The sequence below is a fragment of the Medicago sativa genome, chromosome 1, assembly GCF_051527215.1.
Source record: "Medicago sativa cultivar Bolivia chromosome 1, Bolivia_mono, whole genome shotgun sequence".
NCBI classification, from domain to species: domain Eukaryota; kingdom Viridiplantae; phylum Streptophyta; class Magnoliopsida; order Fabales; family Fabaceae; genus Medicago; species Medicago sativa.
In genome coordinates, this window is record NC_140749.1 from 94,604,419 (window position 1) to 94,622,048 (window position 17,630).

The 17,630-nt window shown below is 36.2% G+C and overlaps 2 protein-coding genes across 3 annotated transcripts; both read left to right on the plus strand.

The window, feature by feature from the left end:
* Positions 1 to 9,794: 9,794 nt before the first annotated feature.
* Positions 9,795 to 12,183, plus strand: LOC146959449 (uncharacterized). The gene has a single exon (XM_085741005.1). The coding sequence runs from the start codon at positions 10,112 to 10,114 to the stop codon at positions 11,699 to 11,701; it is 1,590 nt and encodes a 529-aa protein (XP_085597131.1). The 5' UTR covers positions 9,795 to 10,111; the 3' UTR covers positions 11,702 to 12,183.
* Positions 12,184 to 13,878: 1,695 nt separating this feature from the next.
* Positions 13,879 to 17,530, plus strand: LOC146959450 (Plastid-lipid associated protein PAP / fibrillin family protein). 2 transcript variants are annotated; one of them, XM_085741006.1, is made up of 12 exons: positions 13,879 to 14,169; positions 14,255 to 14,308; positions 14,407 to 14,481; positions 14,672 to 14,791; positions 15,329 to 15,520; positions 15,674 to 15,757; positions 15,839 to 15,931; positions 16,092 to 16,145; positions 16,232 to 16,311; positions 16,894 to 17,001; positions 17,112 to 17,264; positions 17,413 to 17,530. In XM_085741006.1, exons 1-11 carry the CDS (start codon positions 13,942 to 13,944, stop codon positions 17,185 to 17,187), a joined length of 1,164 nt encoding a protein of 387 aa, XP_085597132.1. In that variant the 5' UTR covers positions 13,879 to 13,941; the 3' UTR covers positions 17,188 to 17,264; positions 17,413 to 17,530. The 2 variants fall into 2 exon arrangements, with proteins under 2 accessions (XP_085597132.1, XP_085597133.1); XM_085741007.1 differs by lacking the exon at positions 14,672 to 14,791 and having other exon boundaries at positions 13,880 to 14,169.
* Positions 17,531 to 17,630: the final 100 nt, after the last annotated feature.

The following is a 17,630-nucleotide window of genomic DNA, read 5'->3' on the forward strand; positions in this document are numbered from 1 at the left end:
AGCACAAAGGCTGCCGGGCCTAAAGCCCCCAACTTTAATGAGTATGCAATGAACTCAACTTCCAACAACTTAGACAACGACGTGTACAACTCATACGACTCATAATCATGGACAACTTCTTAAATTCCAACAACATAGACCGACACATGCAACCTCAAGACACTAACAGTCGACAACAGAAAACAGCAGCAACATACAACAATTAACAACGCTTGAATGTGTTAACATTCACATAAATAATTAATTACATCAATATAAATATCATAAAACATCATTATAGCATTCATGCAGCAACACTTCTAATTTCAGTCACCATAACAGACTTCTGGAGCTTATGAAAGCATCCTAAACAGCTCTCTAACTTACTTCTAAGGTCATCTCAAGACTACACGTGCGAAAGGATCGCATCGGGACAATTTTGGGCAACTAACAGCCTAACTCGCAGTGGCGAGTAACTTCACTCGCAATGGCGAGCAAGTGTGCATTCTGGGTCCCTACGTATTTACTCGCAGTGGCGAGTTATTCTGCTCGCAGTTGCGAGCTCACAGGTCACTCGCAGTTGCGAGTTGTGTTGCTCGCAGTTGCGAGTTCTGGGTTCTAGCTCGCAGTTGCGAGTGTTCTTGCTCGCAGGTGCGAGCGATGAATGTCAGTACGGCCAGAAACCTAAAAATCACAACTTTTCACCTATATTCATGATTCCTTCATCCAAATAGCATCTAATTATCATCTTAAGTCATATCTAAGGTCTGTACACTAATTTTGCATCAATCTAACATCTGTTCTTGATTCATTCATCAAAATTGATCCTAAACCTAATTCTCAATTCTCACAAAAACTTAACCTAATCATGCTAAATTCATCCTATAGAATTATACTCTTAATAATATTGAAAATTAGTCTCACCCTTACCTGGTTATGATGAAATCGCAGCTCTCCCTCTAGTTCTCCTCTTTTCTGCCTTTTCTCCCTTTTTCTCCAAAAAACGTACGTATTCTGTTTCCTAACTTTTGTTGTCTATTTATCTCTCCTAATTACTCTTATCACTACTAATTGCTCATCTCACAACACAGCCCAATTTTAATATTTTTATTTTATTTATCAAATCTTATTTTATTTAATAATAAAATAAGTCATAACAACATAACAACTTCACCACAACAAAATATCCCTCATAATTCAGTTATAAATCATATAACCCACTCAACTTCATGAATCATAAAATTCACACATATCAGTCATGAAAATCACGTAAATCATATATATAAATATATTTTTAAATAATCGAATAATTAAGACGGGCGTTACAACTCTCCCCAACTTATAGAATTTTCGTCCTCGAAAATTTACCTCAAGCAAACAACTCTGGATAAGACTCCATCATCTTACTCTCTAGCTCTCATGTCAGGCTTTCACCAGTCGTTCCACTCCAAACAACTCTCACTAGAGGTATCTCCTTGCCTCTCAACGTCTTCATCTTGCGATCATCAATCCTCAAGGGTAAGGTCTCTACCGTAAGGTTGTCTCTAACTTGCACATCATCACTCTTAATCACATGGGATGGGTCTGGAACATATTTCCTCAGCTGCGACACATGAAACACATCGCGCAAATTCGATAAATGCGGTGGTAAGCCAACTCTATAAGCCACCGTGCCAATTCTTTCGGATATCTGATAAGGACCAATAAACTTTGGAGTCAACTTCTTTGACTTTAATGCACGATCAACACCGGTCGTTGGAGTAACTCTCAAGAACACATGGTCTCCCTCTTGAAACTCAAGGTCTTTCTTACGCTTATCATGGTAGCTCTTCTGTCGACTCTGCGACGCTTTCATCTTCTCTTGAATCATTTTCACCTTCTCAGTAGTCTGTTGAACAATTTCTGGTCCTAGAACCACACTTTCACCGGTCTCAAACCAACACAACGGAGTCCTACACCTCCGACCATACAAAGCCTCGAAAGGTGCCATCCCAATACTTGAATGATAGCTGTTATTATAAGTGAACTCTATCAAAGGAAGATGACTATCCCAAGTTCCACCTTGCTCAAGTACGCAAACTCTCAACAAGTCTTCGAGTGACTGAATCGTTCTTTCCGACTGACCATCTGTTTGAGGATGATAAGCCGAACTCAATCTCAACTTAGAGCCTAAAGCCTCTTGCAAATTCTTCCAAAATCTAGAAGTAAATCTTGGATCTCTATCTGACACGATGCTTGAAGGAACACCATGCAATTTCACTATGTCTCGAATATAAATCTCTGCCAACTGAGCCACAGGAAAACTAATATTAATCGGAAGGAAATGTGCCGACTTCGTCAATCTATCAACAATCACCCAAATAGCGTCATTTCCCTTAGGAGTATTCGGCAAACTTGTCACAAAATCCATGGATATACTATCCCATTTCCATTCTGGTACATCTAACGGTGTCATCAATCCTGCAGGTTTCTGATGCTCTACCTTCGACTTCTGACAAATCAGACAAGAGTACACAAATTGTGCTACATCACGTTTCAATCCAGACCACCAAAACAACTTCTTTAAGTCATGATACATCTTTGTAGCTTCGGGATGAATACTTAAGCTACTTCTATGACTCTCTTCAAGAATCATCTTCCTTATCTCGTCATTGTCTGGAATACAAATCCTACCTCGAAACCTCAACACACCCTGATCATCGACCTTAAAGTCACTATCTTCAGTTTGATTACTAGCAACTAACAAGTCCACAAACTTAACATCAGCTTTCTGCGCATCCCTAATATCTTTTAAGAAATCATTATCAATTTTCAGCATTCCTAACTTAACGCTCCGAGATGACATTTCACAAACTAAGCTCATATCTCTAAATTGTTCAAGTAATTCAAATTCCTTCACCATCATAGCAGACATATGTAAACTCTTCCTACTTAAGGCATCCGCAACAACATTAGCTTTACCCGGATGGTAATTCAAACTAAAGTCATAATCTTTCAACAATTCGAGCCACCGCCGCTGTCGCATATTCAATTCCTTCTGATCAAACAAATACTTCAAGCTCTTGTGATCACTAAACACCTCAAATCTCGAACCATACAAGTAATGTCTCCAAATCTTAAGGACAAATACGACTGCAGCTAATTCAAGGTCATGAGTAGGATAATTTCGTTCATGAGTTCTCAACTGTCTTGATGCATAAGCAACAACTTTACCATCTTGCATAAGCACACCGCCTAAGCCCAGTTTGGACGCATCACAATACACCGCAAAAGGTTCATCAGGTTTTGGCAAAATCAAAACTGGAGCCGTCGTCAAACGCTTCTTCAATTCATTAAAACTGTTCTCACAATGAACATCCCACACAAAGGTTTTGCCTTTACACGTCAACTGTGTTAACGGAAGTGCCAACTTAGAAAATCCTTCTATAAATCTTCGATAGTATCCTGCCAAACCCAAAAAGCTTCTAATCTCTGTAACTGACTTAGGAGTCTCCCATTGTGATACTGCTTCAACTTTAGATGGATCGACTGCAATACCACTACCAGAAATAACATGGCCCAGAAAACTTACCTCGTTCAACCAGAATTCACACTTAGACAATTTAGCATACAGCTTCTTCTCCTTCAGCACTTGCAAAACAATTTTCAAATGTTCTGCATGTTCTTCTTCTGTCTTAGAGTAAATCAAAATATCTTAGATGAACACAACCACAAAGCGATCCAAAAATGCATGGAAAATGCGATTCATATACTCCATAAACACACCAGGCGCGTTACTCACACCAAAAGGCATCACCTTATATTCATAATGGCCATATCGCGTCCTAAAGGCCGTCTTCTGCATATCTTCATCTTTTACTTTAATCTGATGATAACCCGACCTTAAATCAATCTTGCTGAACACACGTGCACCCACCAGCTGGTCCATCAAATCATCAATTCTAGGAAGTGGATATCTATTCTTTATGGTTACTTTATTTAGCTGTCGATAATCAATGCACAACCTCATACTACCATCTTTCTTCTTAACCAATAATACCGGCGCTCCCCAAGGTGAAACACTTGGTCGTATAAACTTTTTATCAAGCAAATCCTCCAACTGTTTCTTCAACTCAGCCAACTCAGAATCTGACATACGGTAAGGTGTCATAGACACAGGCTTCGTTCCTGGAATGAGATCAATCGTAAATTCGACTTCTCTCTCTAGAGGCAGACAAATTCCATCACGTTCTAACTGCTTCAGCTGCTTAGTAGACAAAAACTCTGCTCCACTTTCTTCTTCAGCAGAAGAGAAATACACCGACTTACTAAAACAATTAATGTGAACATGGTTGTACTCCAACCAGTTCATACTAAGGGTTAAACAACAAACATGACAACTCAATGACGGTATCTCAACCGTCAACGACACTACTCGACTCATCTATTTGGCCGGATGGACCGACCTGCTCTGATACCAATTGTAACACCCCGTTTTCCCAACATAAAAATTTCATTTAAAATCAGAGTATTTTGATCACAACGGAATGTCACATACTTCATTTAAATCATAAAATGGATAATAATAATTATCCTTCAAATTCAACATCATGAAAAATCTTAAACTATTGCAGCGGAAAATAGTTCAACATTTAAAAGTCTTGGCACGCAGGCCTTATTGAAAAATCTCATAAATTAGTTCATAAAAGAGACACGTAAGGAGTAGAAGTAAATGCAAGCCCCCATCCCGTTACGTATCAGAGCACCTAGACACCAACTGAGAGTCCACTCATGAACGCCTCTAATCTTTATTACCTGCACATTACCCACGGTCGAGGCAACATATACGCAGAAGGGGTGAGATTTCATAATCAATACATTAAGCATATAATCCAATAAAATGCATTTAACAACTTAAACATTAATAACATGTCAACAATTAACAATCAGTATATTTTTCATTTCATAACAAATACAATCATCAAATATCATTACTAATTTTCATCACAAATCATAATCAACTTAACACTCAACTTGACGACACAACTCATCTTTGACCATGCAACTCTATCAACTCAACAACAACTTGACAACACAACTCATCTAGACCATGCAACTTTATCAACTTGACAACAACTTGACAACTTAGACATCATGAAACTTCTTGATATGCAAATGCATGTGGTACCAATCAACAACAAATGAGCATAATAGGCTCTTCAACGTGTGAGCACAAAGGCTGCCGGGCCTAAAGCCCCCAACTTTAATGAGCACAAAGGCTGCCGGGCCTAAAGCCCCCAACTTTAATGAGCACAAAGGCTGCCGGGCCTAAAGCCCCCAACTTTAATGAGCACAAAGGCTGCCGGGCCTAAAGCCCCCAACTTTAATGAGTATGCAATGAACTCAACTTCCAACAACTTAGACAACGACGTGTACAACTCATACGACTCATAATCATGGACAACTTCTTAAATTCCAACAACATAGACCGACTCATGCAACCTCAAGACACTAACAGTCGACAACAGAAAACAGCAGCAGCATACAACAATTAACAACGCTTGAATGTGTTAACATTCACATAAATAATTAATTACATCAATATAAATATCATAAAACATCATTATAGCATTCATGCAGCAACACTTCTAATTTCAGTCACCATAACAGACTTCTGGAGCTTATGAAAGCATCCTAAACAGCTCTCTAACTTACTTCTAAGGTCATCTCAAGACTACACGTGCGAAAGGATCGCATCGGGACAATTTTGGGCAACTAACAGCCTAACTCGCAGTGGCGAGTAACTTCACTCGCAATGGCGAGCAAGTGTGCATTCTGGGTCCCTACGTATTTACTCGCAGTGGCGAGTTATTCTGCTCGCAGTTGCGAGCTCACAGGTCACTCGCAGTTGCGAGTTGTGTTGCTCGCAGTTGCGAGTTCTGGGTTCTAGCTCGCAGTTGCGAGTGTTCTTGCTCGCAGGTGCGAGCGATGAATGTCAGTACGGCCAGAAACCTAAAAATCACAACTTTTCACCTATATTCATGATTCCTTCATCCAAATAGCATCTAATTATCATCTTAACTCATATCTAAGGTCTGTACACTAATTTTGCATCAATCTAACATCTGTTCTTGATTCATTCATCAAAATTGATCCTAAACCTAATTCTCAATTCTCACCAAAACTTAACCTAATCATGCTAAATTCATCCTATAGAATTATACTCTTAATAATATTGAAAATTAGTCTCACCCTTACCTGGTTATGATGAAATCGCAGCTCTCCCTCTAGTTCTCCTCTTTTCTGCCTTTTCTCCCTTTTTCTCCAAAAAACGTACGTATTCTGTTTCCTAACTTTTGTTGTCTATTTATCTCTCCTAATTACTCTTATCACTACTAATTGCTCATCTCACAACACAGCCCAATTTTAATATTTTTATTTTATTTATCAAATCTTATTTTATTTAATAATAAAATAAGTCATAACAACATAACAACTTCACCACAACAAAATATCCCTCATAATTCAGTTATAAATCATATAACCCACTCAACTTCATGAATCATAAAATTCACACATATCAGTCATGAAAATCACGTAAATCATATATATAAATATATTTTTAAATAATCGAATAATTAAGACGGGCGTTACACGGCTCACATACAACTGACACATTAAGAGCTTCAATAGTACAAGAGATTAAGTTAAACTAAGCATCTGTTACACTCCCCCTCAATCACGAGGGGACTATGTAGCATGAAAGCAGTAACCCTGAGCTTTGATCGAAACTGGAGAAATAAAGAAGAAGGAAGAGGCTTGGTGATGATATCAGCCTTTTGATTACAACCAGGAATGTGAGAAACATGCAACACCTTGCTGAGAACCTTCTCTTTAACAAAAGAAAAAGGTAAATTTTCATATGTTCTGTTTTAGCATGATAAACTGGGTTGTGGGCCATGACAACAATACTCTAGTTGTCACAATAGATGATAGAAGAAGAAAATATCACTCCTAGTTCTTTGAGAAGGGTCTGAACCCACAACACCTCAGTTGTGTGTTGAGCTATATACTTAGCTTCTGCACTGGATCATGTATAAATATCAATTTAGTGATTCTCCCAGCTTCAGCTGCTTTGTAGATTTTCTCGGCTTCAGTTTCAACACTGGATTTTTATATATAACAAATAAACAAACCCGTGTATGAGAGAGAAAAAAATTGAACAAAAGTTGATATAGTTTTGTATTATTATGTCTTTGATTTTGTTGTTGTAATGATAGCTCATAAAAAGAAGGCGACTAGATCCACGACGAATATGAAATTTTGAGAAGGATGGTGTATTTTTTTCATGGTTGGGGGACTGACGAAAGAATCATTGTTTTTATGTTTGAAGAATAAATAATACATGTTGAGACAGAGTTTGAGAGAGATGAAAAGAGAGAAAGAAGAAGATGCAATAGAAGAAAGAAACCGTACGTATGAAAGAAAGAAAGAAAGAAAAAAGGCGTGAGCCAGAGAAAGGAAGGATGGGTTGGTCTACAGTTTTTATTAATTAATATCTTTATTCAATATAGCTATTACAATTTTAAAAAGGAAAAATACCAAAAAATGTCTTTAAGACACTTGTTAAGAAACTTAAAGAAGTAATTTTGTCTTAGGATTGATGCATTCAATACATTGAAATTTGAAAAAGTAACTTTTTCTACATAAAATTTATCAATTATTTCTATTTTAGAATCCTTAAAGACACTTGTTAGCAAGACCCTTTTAAAAACTATTTTTATACTCATGATATTAATATAATTATTAAATAATTGATTAATTATTAAATATTACAATAACTTTTTAATTTTCAATGTGAAGACATGAGACATGATATTTGGATGGGATATAGCGTGCTTAACATGTTTGGTTGTTGAAATGAAAAACATTAAGAAGTAGATGAGACATTATTTGCATGAATCAGAAATGATAAGTGGACACAAGTTTTTTTACACATACAAGACACCATGGGCAAATAAGTAATTTTGACTTTAAAATATAGGGACAATTTTGTAATTTCATTCCCATCCTCTTCTTCTCCATTGCGACCCCTCTCTTCTTCTTCTTCTTCTTCTTCTTCTTCTTCTTTTTTTTTTTTTTGAATCTGATACCCCTCTCTTCTTCTTCCACCAGCCAGAACTTCTTCCTCCCCATTCTTCTTATTCCCGTGTTTACTCCGACCACCACCCAGAACCTCTTCTTCCCGTTTTCACTATACCAACCCACATCCATGTCGGCCGCTTTCCGGCTAAATACCCACCGCCCTTCAGATATCTACTCTTGCACCATTTTCACACCGTCGGAGTAATCAGATCGAAGTTTCTTGGTTCTCCTTGATCTGGGTCGGACTCAGACCCTGCACGTCCTTCTTCCATGTTTATTCGTTCAATAATGACATAAGGGTTATCTCTCTCACGCCGCTGGAGAATGACGACGGTGAGAAAGAGGTTGCGCGGCGAGTGACACAGACGACGATAGAGATGTTGCCGGCGAGTGACACGGAATAGGAAGATGAGAGAATATCAGAGAAGAGAAAAGGAAGAGAGTGACAGCAAAAAAAAAAAATATTAGTGAACAGTGGAATACGGTATATGGTGTCGTATTTGTGTTTGAGCTTTTGTGTTTGTTTATCAATCCTGTTGCATGAATAGTGTTCAACATGTTTGGATGCTGAAATGAGAAAAATATCGGTGTCTCATTTGCTTAGTCTTTTTATTTTTTTTAAAGAAACGGCTACAAGTGTTGTCGGGACATAATACATTTGACTTCTTTTAAAAATAATTTATCATTTTAGAATCCTTACATAATATATTTGACTCATTAGCAACAATTTTTATTATATGATCACTTGATTAGTCTTGCTTGGTTACCCCTCATCTCCCTTCTTAGGATGCAAGAGAAAAGATATCTTACCTTATTCCCATCCCCCTCCATCTTATTCTACTAGAGATTTATCCTTAGGTGTGAAATAATTTCTCATACTAAACTATATGTTAATATAAATATTATTTTTTTTCCTGAAGGAATGTTAATATAAATATATTATGAAAGTATTGATCAATTAATAAAACAAGTCAAATTATTGAAAATTTGTATCATGTCTCTCTACCTTTATTTTATTTTTTTTGTCATTTTCAATTACGTAATCTTAATGATATATGTCATAATTGTTTTTAAATAATAGTCAAAACAAGTTTTCGGGATTTATAATCTGAACATCCCTATAAAAAAATTCATATTATATAACCCAAGCAAGGTGTTTTACGGAAAGAAAAAAAAAGACACATGAGAAAAATATAAGGTGAGAAAAGTTATAGTCATGTTTTTTTAATAGCGTGAAGGTAAGATGTGAAGAACTCAAATATAAAATATTTGTTTTTTGTTATATAACCGATTATAAATTATTATCCAAATTACATGAACTATTTAAAGTATGAGAAATGTTAAAGAGTGTCTTATATGATATCAATTAAGAGGATAAAAATAAAAATATTACATTGAAAAATAATGAATTTAACCTTTTAAAAGTTAAAATATTGTCTAATATTTTTTGTTTCCTTAAGAAATGTCATAAAAGCCCTTGGGAGCATAACTCAAAATATTGATCCACTGATTAATTTTGATTGTAAAAAATAAAAACAAAATAAAGGAGTAATTAATCGAGTTTTAAGGAGGGAGTGACGCGTGTACATGCGCGCATCTAAAATCGAAACCGTCCGTTTGTTGCATGGAAATCTAGCCGCCCAATATATTCTCATCAGAGTATATAACACTCTGTTCGGTTAGCGTGACCATATCAAAATCAAATCAAGAAGAAGAAATAAGATCCATTTTCAACCAACGAACGAACGATAACCACACTTTTCTTTCTTTCAATCCATAATACTTAATAATCAAATCAAAACCTCCTCATTCCTCTGTGAAATCTCAATACAATACACGATTTCACCTCTACAACAACAACTCTTTAATTTCTCCAATCTGATTCTTAATTTAGGGTTTCCAATCGATCGCTGCCGATCAAGATTTTTCTGATCGGCAATTAATTTTTGTTTAACCAAATTTGAAGATATCGTTGTTAATTTGTTGTACGTAGGGTTTTGTGGTAACGATGAACGATCAATCTCAGATGATGATGAATTTGAACCAGATGATGAATCCTCAGATGATGAATCCTCCGCCTCCTCAGGTAATTAACAACCAATCTCAGCAACAACAACAACCTCAGTTACTCTCTCACCAACCGCAGATGAAGATGATGACTCAGAATCAACAACAGCTTCCTCCTCCTCCGATGATGACCCAGAATCGTGGTGGTGGTGGATATAATAACAAGGTTTGGTCTCAACAGCAGCTTCCTCTGGATCCTAACATGAAATTTCAGAACCCTAATATCAAACCTAATTTCCTTAATTCCAAGCCGGGACGAAGTAATAATAACAATAACTGGAAGGGAAAGAAGGTTAGCGACAAGCGCAAAGATATTAGGAGAATGGAAAAACCCAACCAAACTATTCCAAATAATATTCTTGGTTACCAACCACCTACTCTTCAGGAGTTACAATCTCAGAATCGTTTGAAAGCGCGTAAGTTTTACCCTAAGAAGAAGTTTAATGCTAGATTTGCTCCTTATGCCCCTAGGAATACCACTTCCTTTATTATCCGTGCTAAGAAATCCGGTGGTATTGCATCGCTCGTGTCACCTTGTCCTGTGACTCCCGCGGTGCTTCCTACACCTATTTTGTCTCCTTCTAGGGAGATGTTGGGAGACATGGCGAAGGAAGAGTGGGGTGTGGATGGATACGGATCCATGAAGGGTTTGATTAGGCTGAGAGATGTTCATGATGATGAAGATGAGGAGGATGGTGGTAGTGGGTCGAGTGAGAGTGATGTGGAGGAACATGTGGAGGTGGAAAGGAGGCTTGACCAAGATTTGAGCAGGTTTGAGATGATTTACCCTAATTATGGAGGTGGTGACTATAATAATGTCTTAGAGAATAGGGTAGATGATCAGGATTCTCATATAGCACAATTGGAGGAAGAGAATTTGACATTGAGGGAGCGTCTTTTCTTAATGGAGAGGGAGTTAGGGGATCTGCGAAGGAGGATGCTGTTTCTTGAGAGGCAAAACCAGGCTGTGGTTGAAGATGTTAATGAGGAAGTGGTGGAGAATGGGTCTGATAATGAAAGTGAAGGGGGGTCTGATGTTCCTGTCATGGGAATTGAGAACAATGTTGAGATGGTTGATTCAATGCTGGAAAGTGGGAGAAATGAAAACATTGAGGCCAATGTTGCTGTTAAGTTAGACAATGATGGAGTATCAGAAGCTGAAGGTGTCGATGATGTTTTTATGGAAGAGTCTGTTCCAAGCGAGATGGTTTCAAATCAGGATGAGATTAAAAGCAATAAATTGGGAGGTGGCTTTATGTTTGATGATGTGAAGGAAGAGAAGGATAAGCAGAAGAACGAATTAGCTACACAACAATGTTTGACAGATGAAGGTTTTGCCAAGGAAAACGATCCTGTGAATCGAAAAGAGAGTGGCGATGAAATGATCGATAGAAATGACGAATTGAAAACCGACGAAGAAGCAAATGAAAGTATAGATGGCTTAGTGAGTGAGACGGATGAGTGCAAGAATCAGATAGTTGGGAAAAATTCAGAGACTGCCAGAGATGATGATTTATCTGTTGCTCAGTAGCTGAAGCCATTCCTCAAGTAGGCTTTTGAGGGAAAGGCTAGTGAGCGAATTCTACTGCTTTTAAATGCATACATTGTTGGTATTTGCAGACCCGTAGATTAGTAGTTTACTCTTATTGTTTTTTTTTTTTTTTTTTTAATTGTATGGTTTGGTTAAATGAAAGATTAGAGAAGGGTTGTCTTCACCGTCACATCTCTTGGTTTGAGAGATGCGACTGTAGCTGAGTTTCCTTCTTTCCTTTTTTTTTTTTTTTTTTTTTTCTTCCTTCAGGGCCGGGGTATGGGTTTGGTTGGCTAAGTCTCTGTAGAAAATAGTAGGAGAGGTACCTAAGTTTGCAGGTTCCTTTGTGTACAAGGGATTAAAGTGTATGTCAAAATATTCTATGCAGTGGCATGTAAAGAACCTGTGAATTTGTAAGGAGAACTAATGATTACCATGTACTTTTTCTATTTTTAGTTAATTCATGAAATTAATTTTCTTTATATTATTTGTTGTTCACGATACTCCCTTAAATTATTTGTTGTTCATTATACTCCCTTCTCTTGATGAATTTTTCTTATTCTTAGAAAATTATCTTAGATATTCACGAATTACCATTTAATACGAGATACCTGTTTTATGTCAATTTGATTGGGTGATTGGATTGTACAAAGGTTGTGCTTATTCCATGTGATGATGGCAGAAGTATTTTTTAACCCATAGATTAATTATATATGTAGTATTTGTTAATTAATTCAGACTTACAAATTAATCGAAGTCACTTTTAGCATGAATTGTTAAGTGGTAATGACATTTTCCTTGCGAGTGTAAGTGGATGGAAGTCTTAGCATGACCATGGTACATATACAGGGAGCTGTCATCACACTGAAATTGATGTGAAACCTGGCTATTGCTCTTGTAGTTTGGGAGCTTGAACTCCAGTTTGATTCGAAGCAGTATTTCTGTCGGATCTTACAAAGAGGTGTCCAATTTCAAAGTTTGATTTGCCAATTTTCTGGAGTTAAGCTGAATGATGTACATGGATTTGCACGGAAAAGGATGCTGAGAAACCACTTCAGAGGAGAAAATGGAAGTGATTATGATGGTAACTGTATTTTTTTCTTTTGAATAGGTTGAATAGAAGGATCTTTGATCTTTTTTGCATGCAACACTTGGTCATCCGGTTGATAATTTGTCTCAAGCCTGTTACACTTCTGTATTGTCTATCCTAGCTTATATATACCGTTGTTTACTATGTTTGCAGATACTATTCGAGCTACAAGGTCAAGGGTGGAAAATGCACCACTGTATAATATCTGGTTACATATTCCACAATAGATTTCATAATAAAATATTGTGATTATATGGTATCAGAAAGACATGGCAATATCTTTGAATTTACGAACTGATTGGGGAACGCATAACTGTTGCTGCTTCAATTCAAACTTCAGTTAGAGGGGATCTTTATCTAGCCTCTAGGCTTTCATTTTTTCAAATCCAATGTAACTGAACGGCATTATGTCATGAGATCCTTGCAACTTGCAAGGGTCAGTTAATTTGAATGGCATGCTTTACATTTCGTGTTTTCAATCATGTTTCTTTTGAGCATTGTGAGAATGTGCCACAGTTTGATTTACAAATGGCTTGTGCATAGGAAACTCCTACTTTAGGGTGGGTGCATTTTTTGAAAAAAGACAATAGATGAAATACTGGTTGGCAGCGTGTTCATTAAGCATTCTCTACAAAAAAACGGTTACAGTATATATTGTAAAACAGCTTCTCCTTAGAAAAAATCCAGCCAGGATAATCCATCTGTTTTGCCCAACCGAAATAAATTAGTCACGGTTAAATGAATGATTTGTACTTGTAACAAGTTTTTGTTTGTTTTATGGAAAAGGCTAATAAATGCCGTTATTTTTATTTATGTTGCGGATAAACGGTGCATAACAAGGAGACTAAATAAAGAAGGATTTAATTGATATGCACGACCAATGTAATGTAAATATCTTATAAACTATTGAGTGTCTATTTTAAAAGTGAAACAAATGATACATTGTGATTTTATATAATGAGTAATTTAAAGGGAGAATCAAAATTAATCTCAATAAAGAACTAAAAAAAATAAAAAAAAATCCATATGGATATTGTGTGATGAATGATTGGCAAGAGTGGGACAGACATAAACATAATCTTGGCGCCAGCCACACACATAATAACATAACAGAAAAACACTCTCTCTGTCTGTCTGTCTGTCTGTAACAATGGCTCTCACTCTCAGAGTTGTGAATGTAAACAGTATAGGATTTGAGTCATGTTCACGTTGTTCAACTTTTGTTTCTCCCAATCCCTCAAATTCTCGCTTCGTGTCTGCTGGGTGTTCTAAAGTTGAGCAAATTTCAATAGTTACTGAAGAATCTGAAAACTCACTCATCCAAGCTCTTGTTGGCATCCAAGGACGTGGACGTTCTTCTTCTCCACAACAACTCAACGTCTCTCTCTCTCTCTCTCTTTCTTACTTTCATAATTTTATATCAATATGTATGTTCCTTCCTGAATTTTACCATCACCTTTCAGGCTATTGAGCGTGCTATTCAAGTCCTAGAACGTATAGGGGGTGTGTCTGATCCGGTTTGTCTTCAATTTTGCTCTCTTTGTTTAACTTATTCATTATCCTTTTTCATGAGATGATAGACCAATCTATTTTCTCTTCTCTTTCTGTTCTGCAGACAAATTCAAGTTTGATTGAGGGTCGCTGGCAGCTCATTTTCACTACAAGACCTGGAACAGCATCACCCATTCAGGTTGTTATTATTATTATTATTATTATTATTATTATTATGTTACTGTAAAGCTGCATATATTATGTTTCTCATCTTTAAATTTAGAAATATACTTCCAACTTGATAATACCTACCTAACACAACAAGGATCACTCACCTGCTTAATCATCATATCACTCAATATGGTATTCTTTCTATATTGCTCTTTCAGAGAACATTTGTTGGGGTTGATTTTTTTAGTGTATTTCAAGAGGTTTATCTTCAAACAAATGATCCACGCGTAACCAATATTGTGTCATTTTCTGATGCCATCGGTGAGCTCAAAGTTGAGGTAATACTAAGTAACTACAATTGGAGTTATCATAAATTTAATACACACCTCTGCTTTAAACTCTACTTCATTTTTTTTTTTTTTTTTTTTGTAATACTATGCGAGACAGACTGAAACTAGTAAGTTTTTTAGTTTAAGAGGCTTAGTCAATATTGTGAAATGAATTATGCCACATAATTCTAAGGTTGGCTACCTCTTCAAAAATTTGTTAATAGTATTGTTAAAAATTACAGCGAATTTACTTGCTATGTGCTTCTAAAGAATCAAGAGTTAATATAGATAGCTTTCTGGCTTTCTTCGTGTCTATCAGGATAGTTGAATTCCCGTTTGTGTTTGTGCTTGTCATACAAAAAACCATTATATCATATAGCTGTTCATATATTTTACTATTTTATTCTCTGATCTTTTGAGACTTTGGTTTTTTGATAGAGTGAATTGATGTTGTTTGATCTATATGTCTGACCCTATCTCGTGGGACAAAGACTTCATTATTGCTCTCGCTCTTGTTCTTATACTCATGTCCTTCAATTTAAACAGGCAGCAGCATCCATTGGAGATGGAAAAAGAATCCTTTTTAGGTTTGACAGAGCTGCCTTTTCTTTCAAATTTCTTCCATTTAAAGTTCCATATCCAGTTCCATTTAAGCTACTCGGAGATGAAGCAAAGGGTTGGTTAGACACCACATACTTGTCGCATTCAGGAAACCTTCGTATCTCGAGAGGGAATAAGGTGATTAGGCATTTCCAATATAAACATCGTCATAATATATAGTCTTTTGTTCCTCCCCTCAATTAAAATGCTAGTTCGTCTAGCACATCAAATCGAAGCATTTTTATAAAAACAATGTTTCCAAGACTTAACAGCAACATATATATAGTGCAGGGAACCACATTTGTGCTGCAGAAGCAAACTGAACCTAGACAAAAGTTATTAACAGCAATTTCATTGGGGGTGGGTGTTCGAGAGGTAAGGGTGCTGGTTTTTTTTCAATAAACATAACTGGAATATTTCCATTGTCGCTATTTTTCACATCCTTAATTCCAACAGGCAATAGATAAACTCATTTCCTTAAATAAGAATTCTGGGGAAGAAGATCCAGAACTAGAAGAGGGCGAGTGGCAGATGATATGGAATTCACAGGTAGAGATTTTGAAATACAAACTAAAAGTTCCAACTAATAATTTTGTTTTTCTCATTTGAAGTTAATTTTTTTAGGGAGTACTGTTTGAAGATGATTTAAATGTAAACAATTATCTTACAAGGTTTTATTTTTCTGATGTAAACAACTTATTCTCTTTAGACTGTGACGGATAGTTGGTTAGAGAATGCTGCCAATGGTCTGATGGGAAAGCAGGTATCAAGTTCATCTTGTGCATTTAATTTAATTGCCACAAGTTCTGCCTCACGTTTACAGTTTGTGTATTACAATGAGTGTTACAGATTGTTGGGAAGAATGGACAAATAAAGTACGTGGTTAATATCTTGCTTGGGCTGAAGTTCTCCATGTCTGGAATTTTTGTGTAAGTTTCCATTGTTTAAAGTTTGCTAATGTTCAGGGGAGGGTCCTTACAAACACAATAAATATGAAGGAATGTAGACAATGAAGATAGGAATCTCTGAATTTTGAGAGTAAGAGAGAGAGAGAGAGAGAGAGAGAGAGAGGGTAGAAGTAATAACTGGAACCTGGGTTAGCATGTTAGGAAAGACTTCATATATTATACGAATGCTTTATGGTTATTAACGCCTTTCAGCAAGGACTCTTTTCTGTCTGCATGTCCTTGAAGTGGAGATGTAACGTAGGGGATTTCATGTTGGAATGTGATAAAGCTGGAACTCGATTCAATCAGAATGGGTTGCCTTCTATAAGTGGTTAAGACTAGACTTTTACTAGGTGTGCAGCTTAAATATTTTAGGGCATGGTTAAGGTTATAAAGTATAGGTTATAAAACAAAGTTGGTTTTCCTTCAAATCTCTTAATTACCATTTTCCCTGTGTGAAAATGAAAACTTTTAATAGTCATCACTAGATTATCAGGGATAAGGGGTCAGCGATTTTAGTTTTAGACATTAACAGAGATGAACTGAATATTTTTTACTTGACAGAAAAAGTAGGCCCAAAGTGTACGAGGTTACAATGGATGATGCAGCCATAATTGGTGGCCCATTTGGATATCCCCTGGAATTTGGCAAGAAGTTCATCTTGGAGATTCTGTAAGATAACAACATCTTCTAAGAAATAATGTTCTCTCTTAATCCATTTGCTGCTTAAAATAGTAGATTTTGTATGCTGGTTTAAGGTCTTTCTATTTATTCCTTTGCAGATTCAATGATGGTAAGGTCAGAATTAGCCGAGGAGACAATCAAATTATTTTCGTACATACTCGCACAAATGCATAGTGGTCACTTATTTGTCAACCACATATCATTGCTAGCTAAATCAGTATTCTAAATACAACATGGAAGGTCTATTACTCTACTCCCTCCGGTCATTATTATAAGCAAAAAACTACTTTTTAGTTCATTGAATGAGGGATGTATGTGGTCATTAATATAGACACATACGTCATTTATTCAATGAACCTAAAAAGTAGTTTTTTTGCTTATAATAGTGACCGGAGGGAGTATTTAGTATTAGCTTTCATTTTTAGCTGCGATATGAAAGATAGCTACAGTATGTTATTACGTTTTTGCACGTTCTTGGGGAACTTTAATATTAATATGAATTTAATTTTTATTTTAACCTTTTTTTTTGTTGGTCAAAGCAATGTTTAAAGCTTAATTTTTAATATTTTTTTCCTTCTTCATTTGGTTAAAATAAAGATTTCATTAAACTAAGTGTT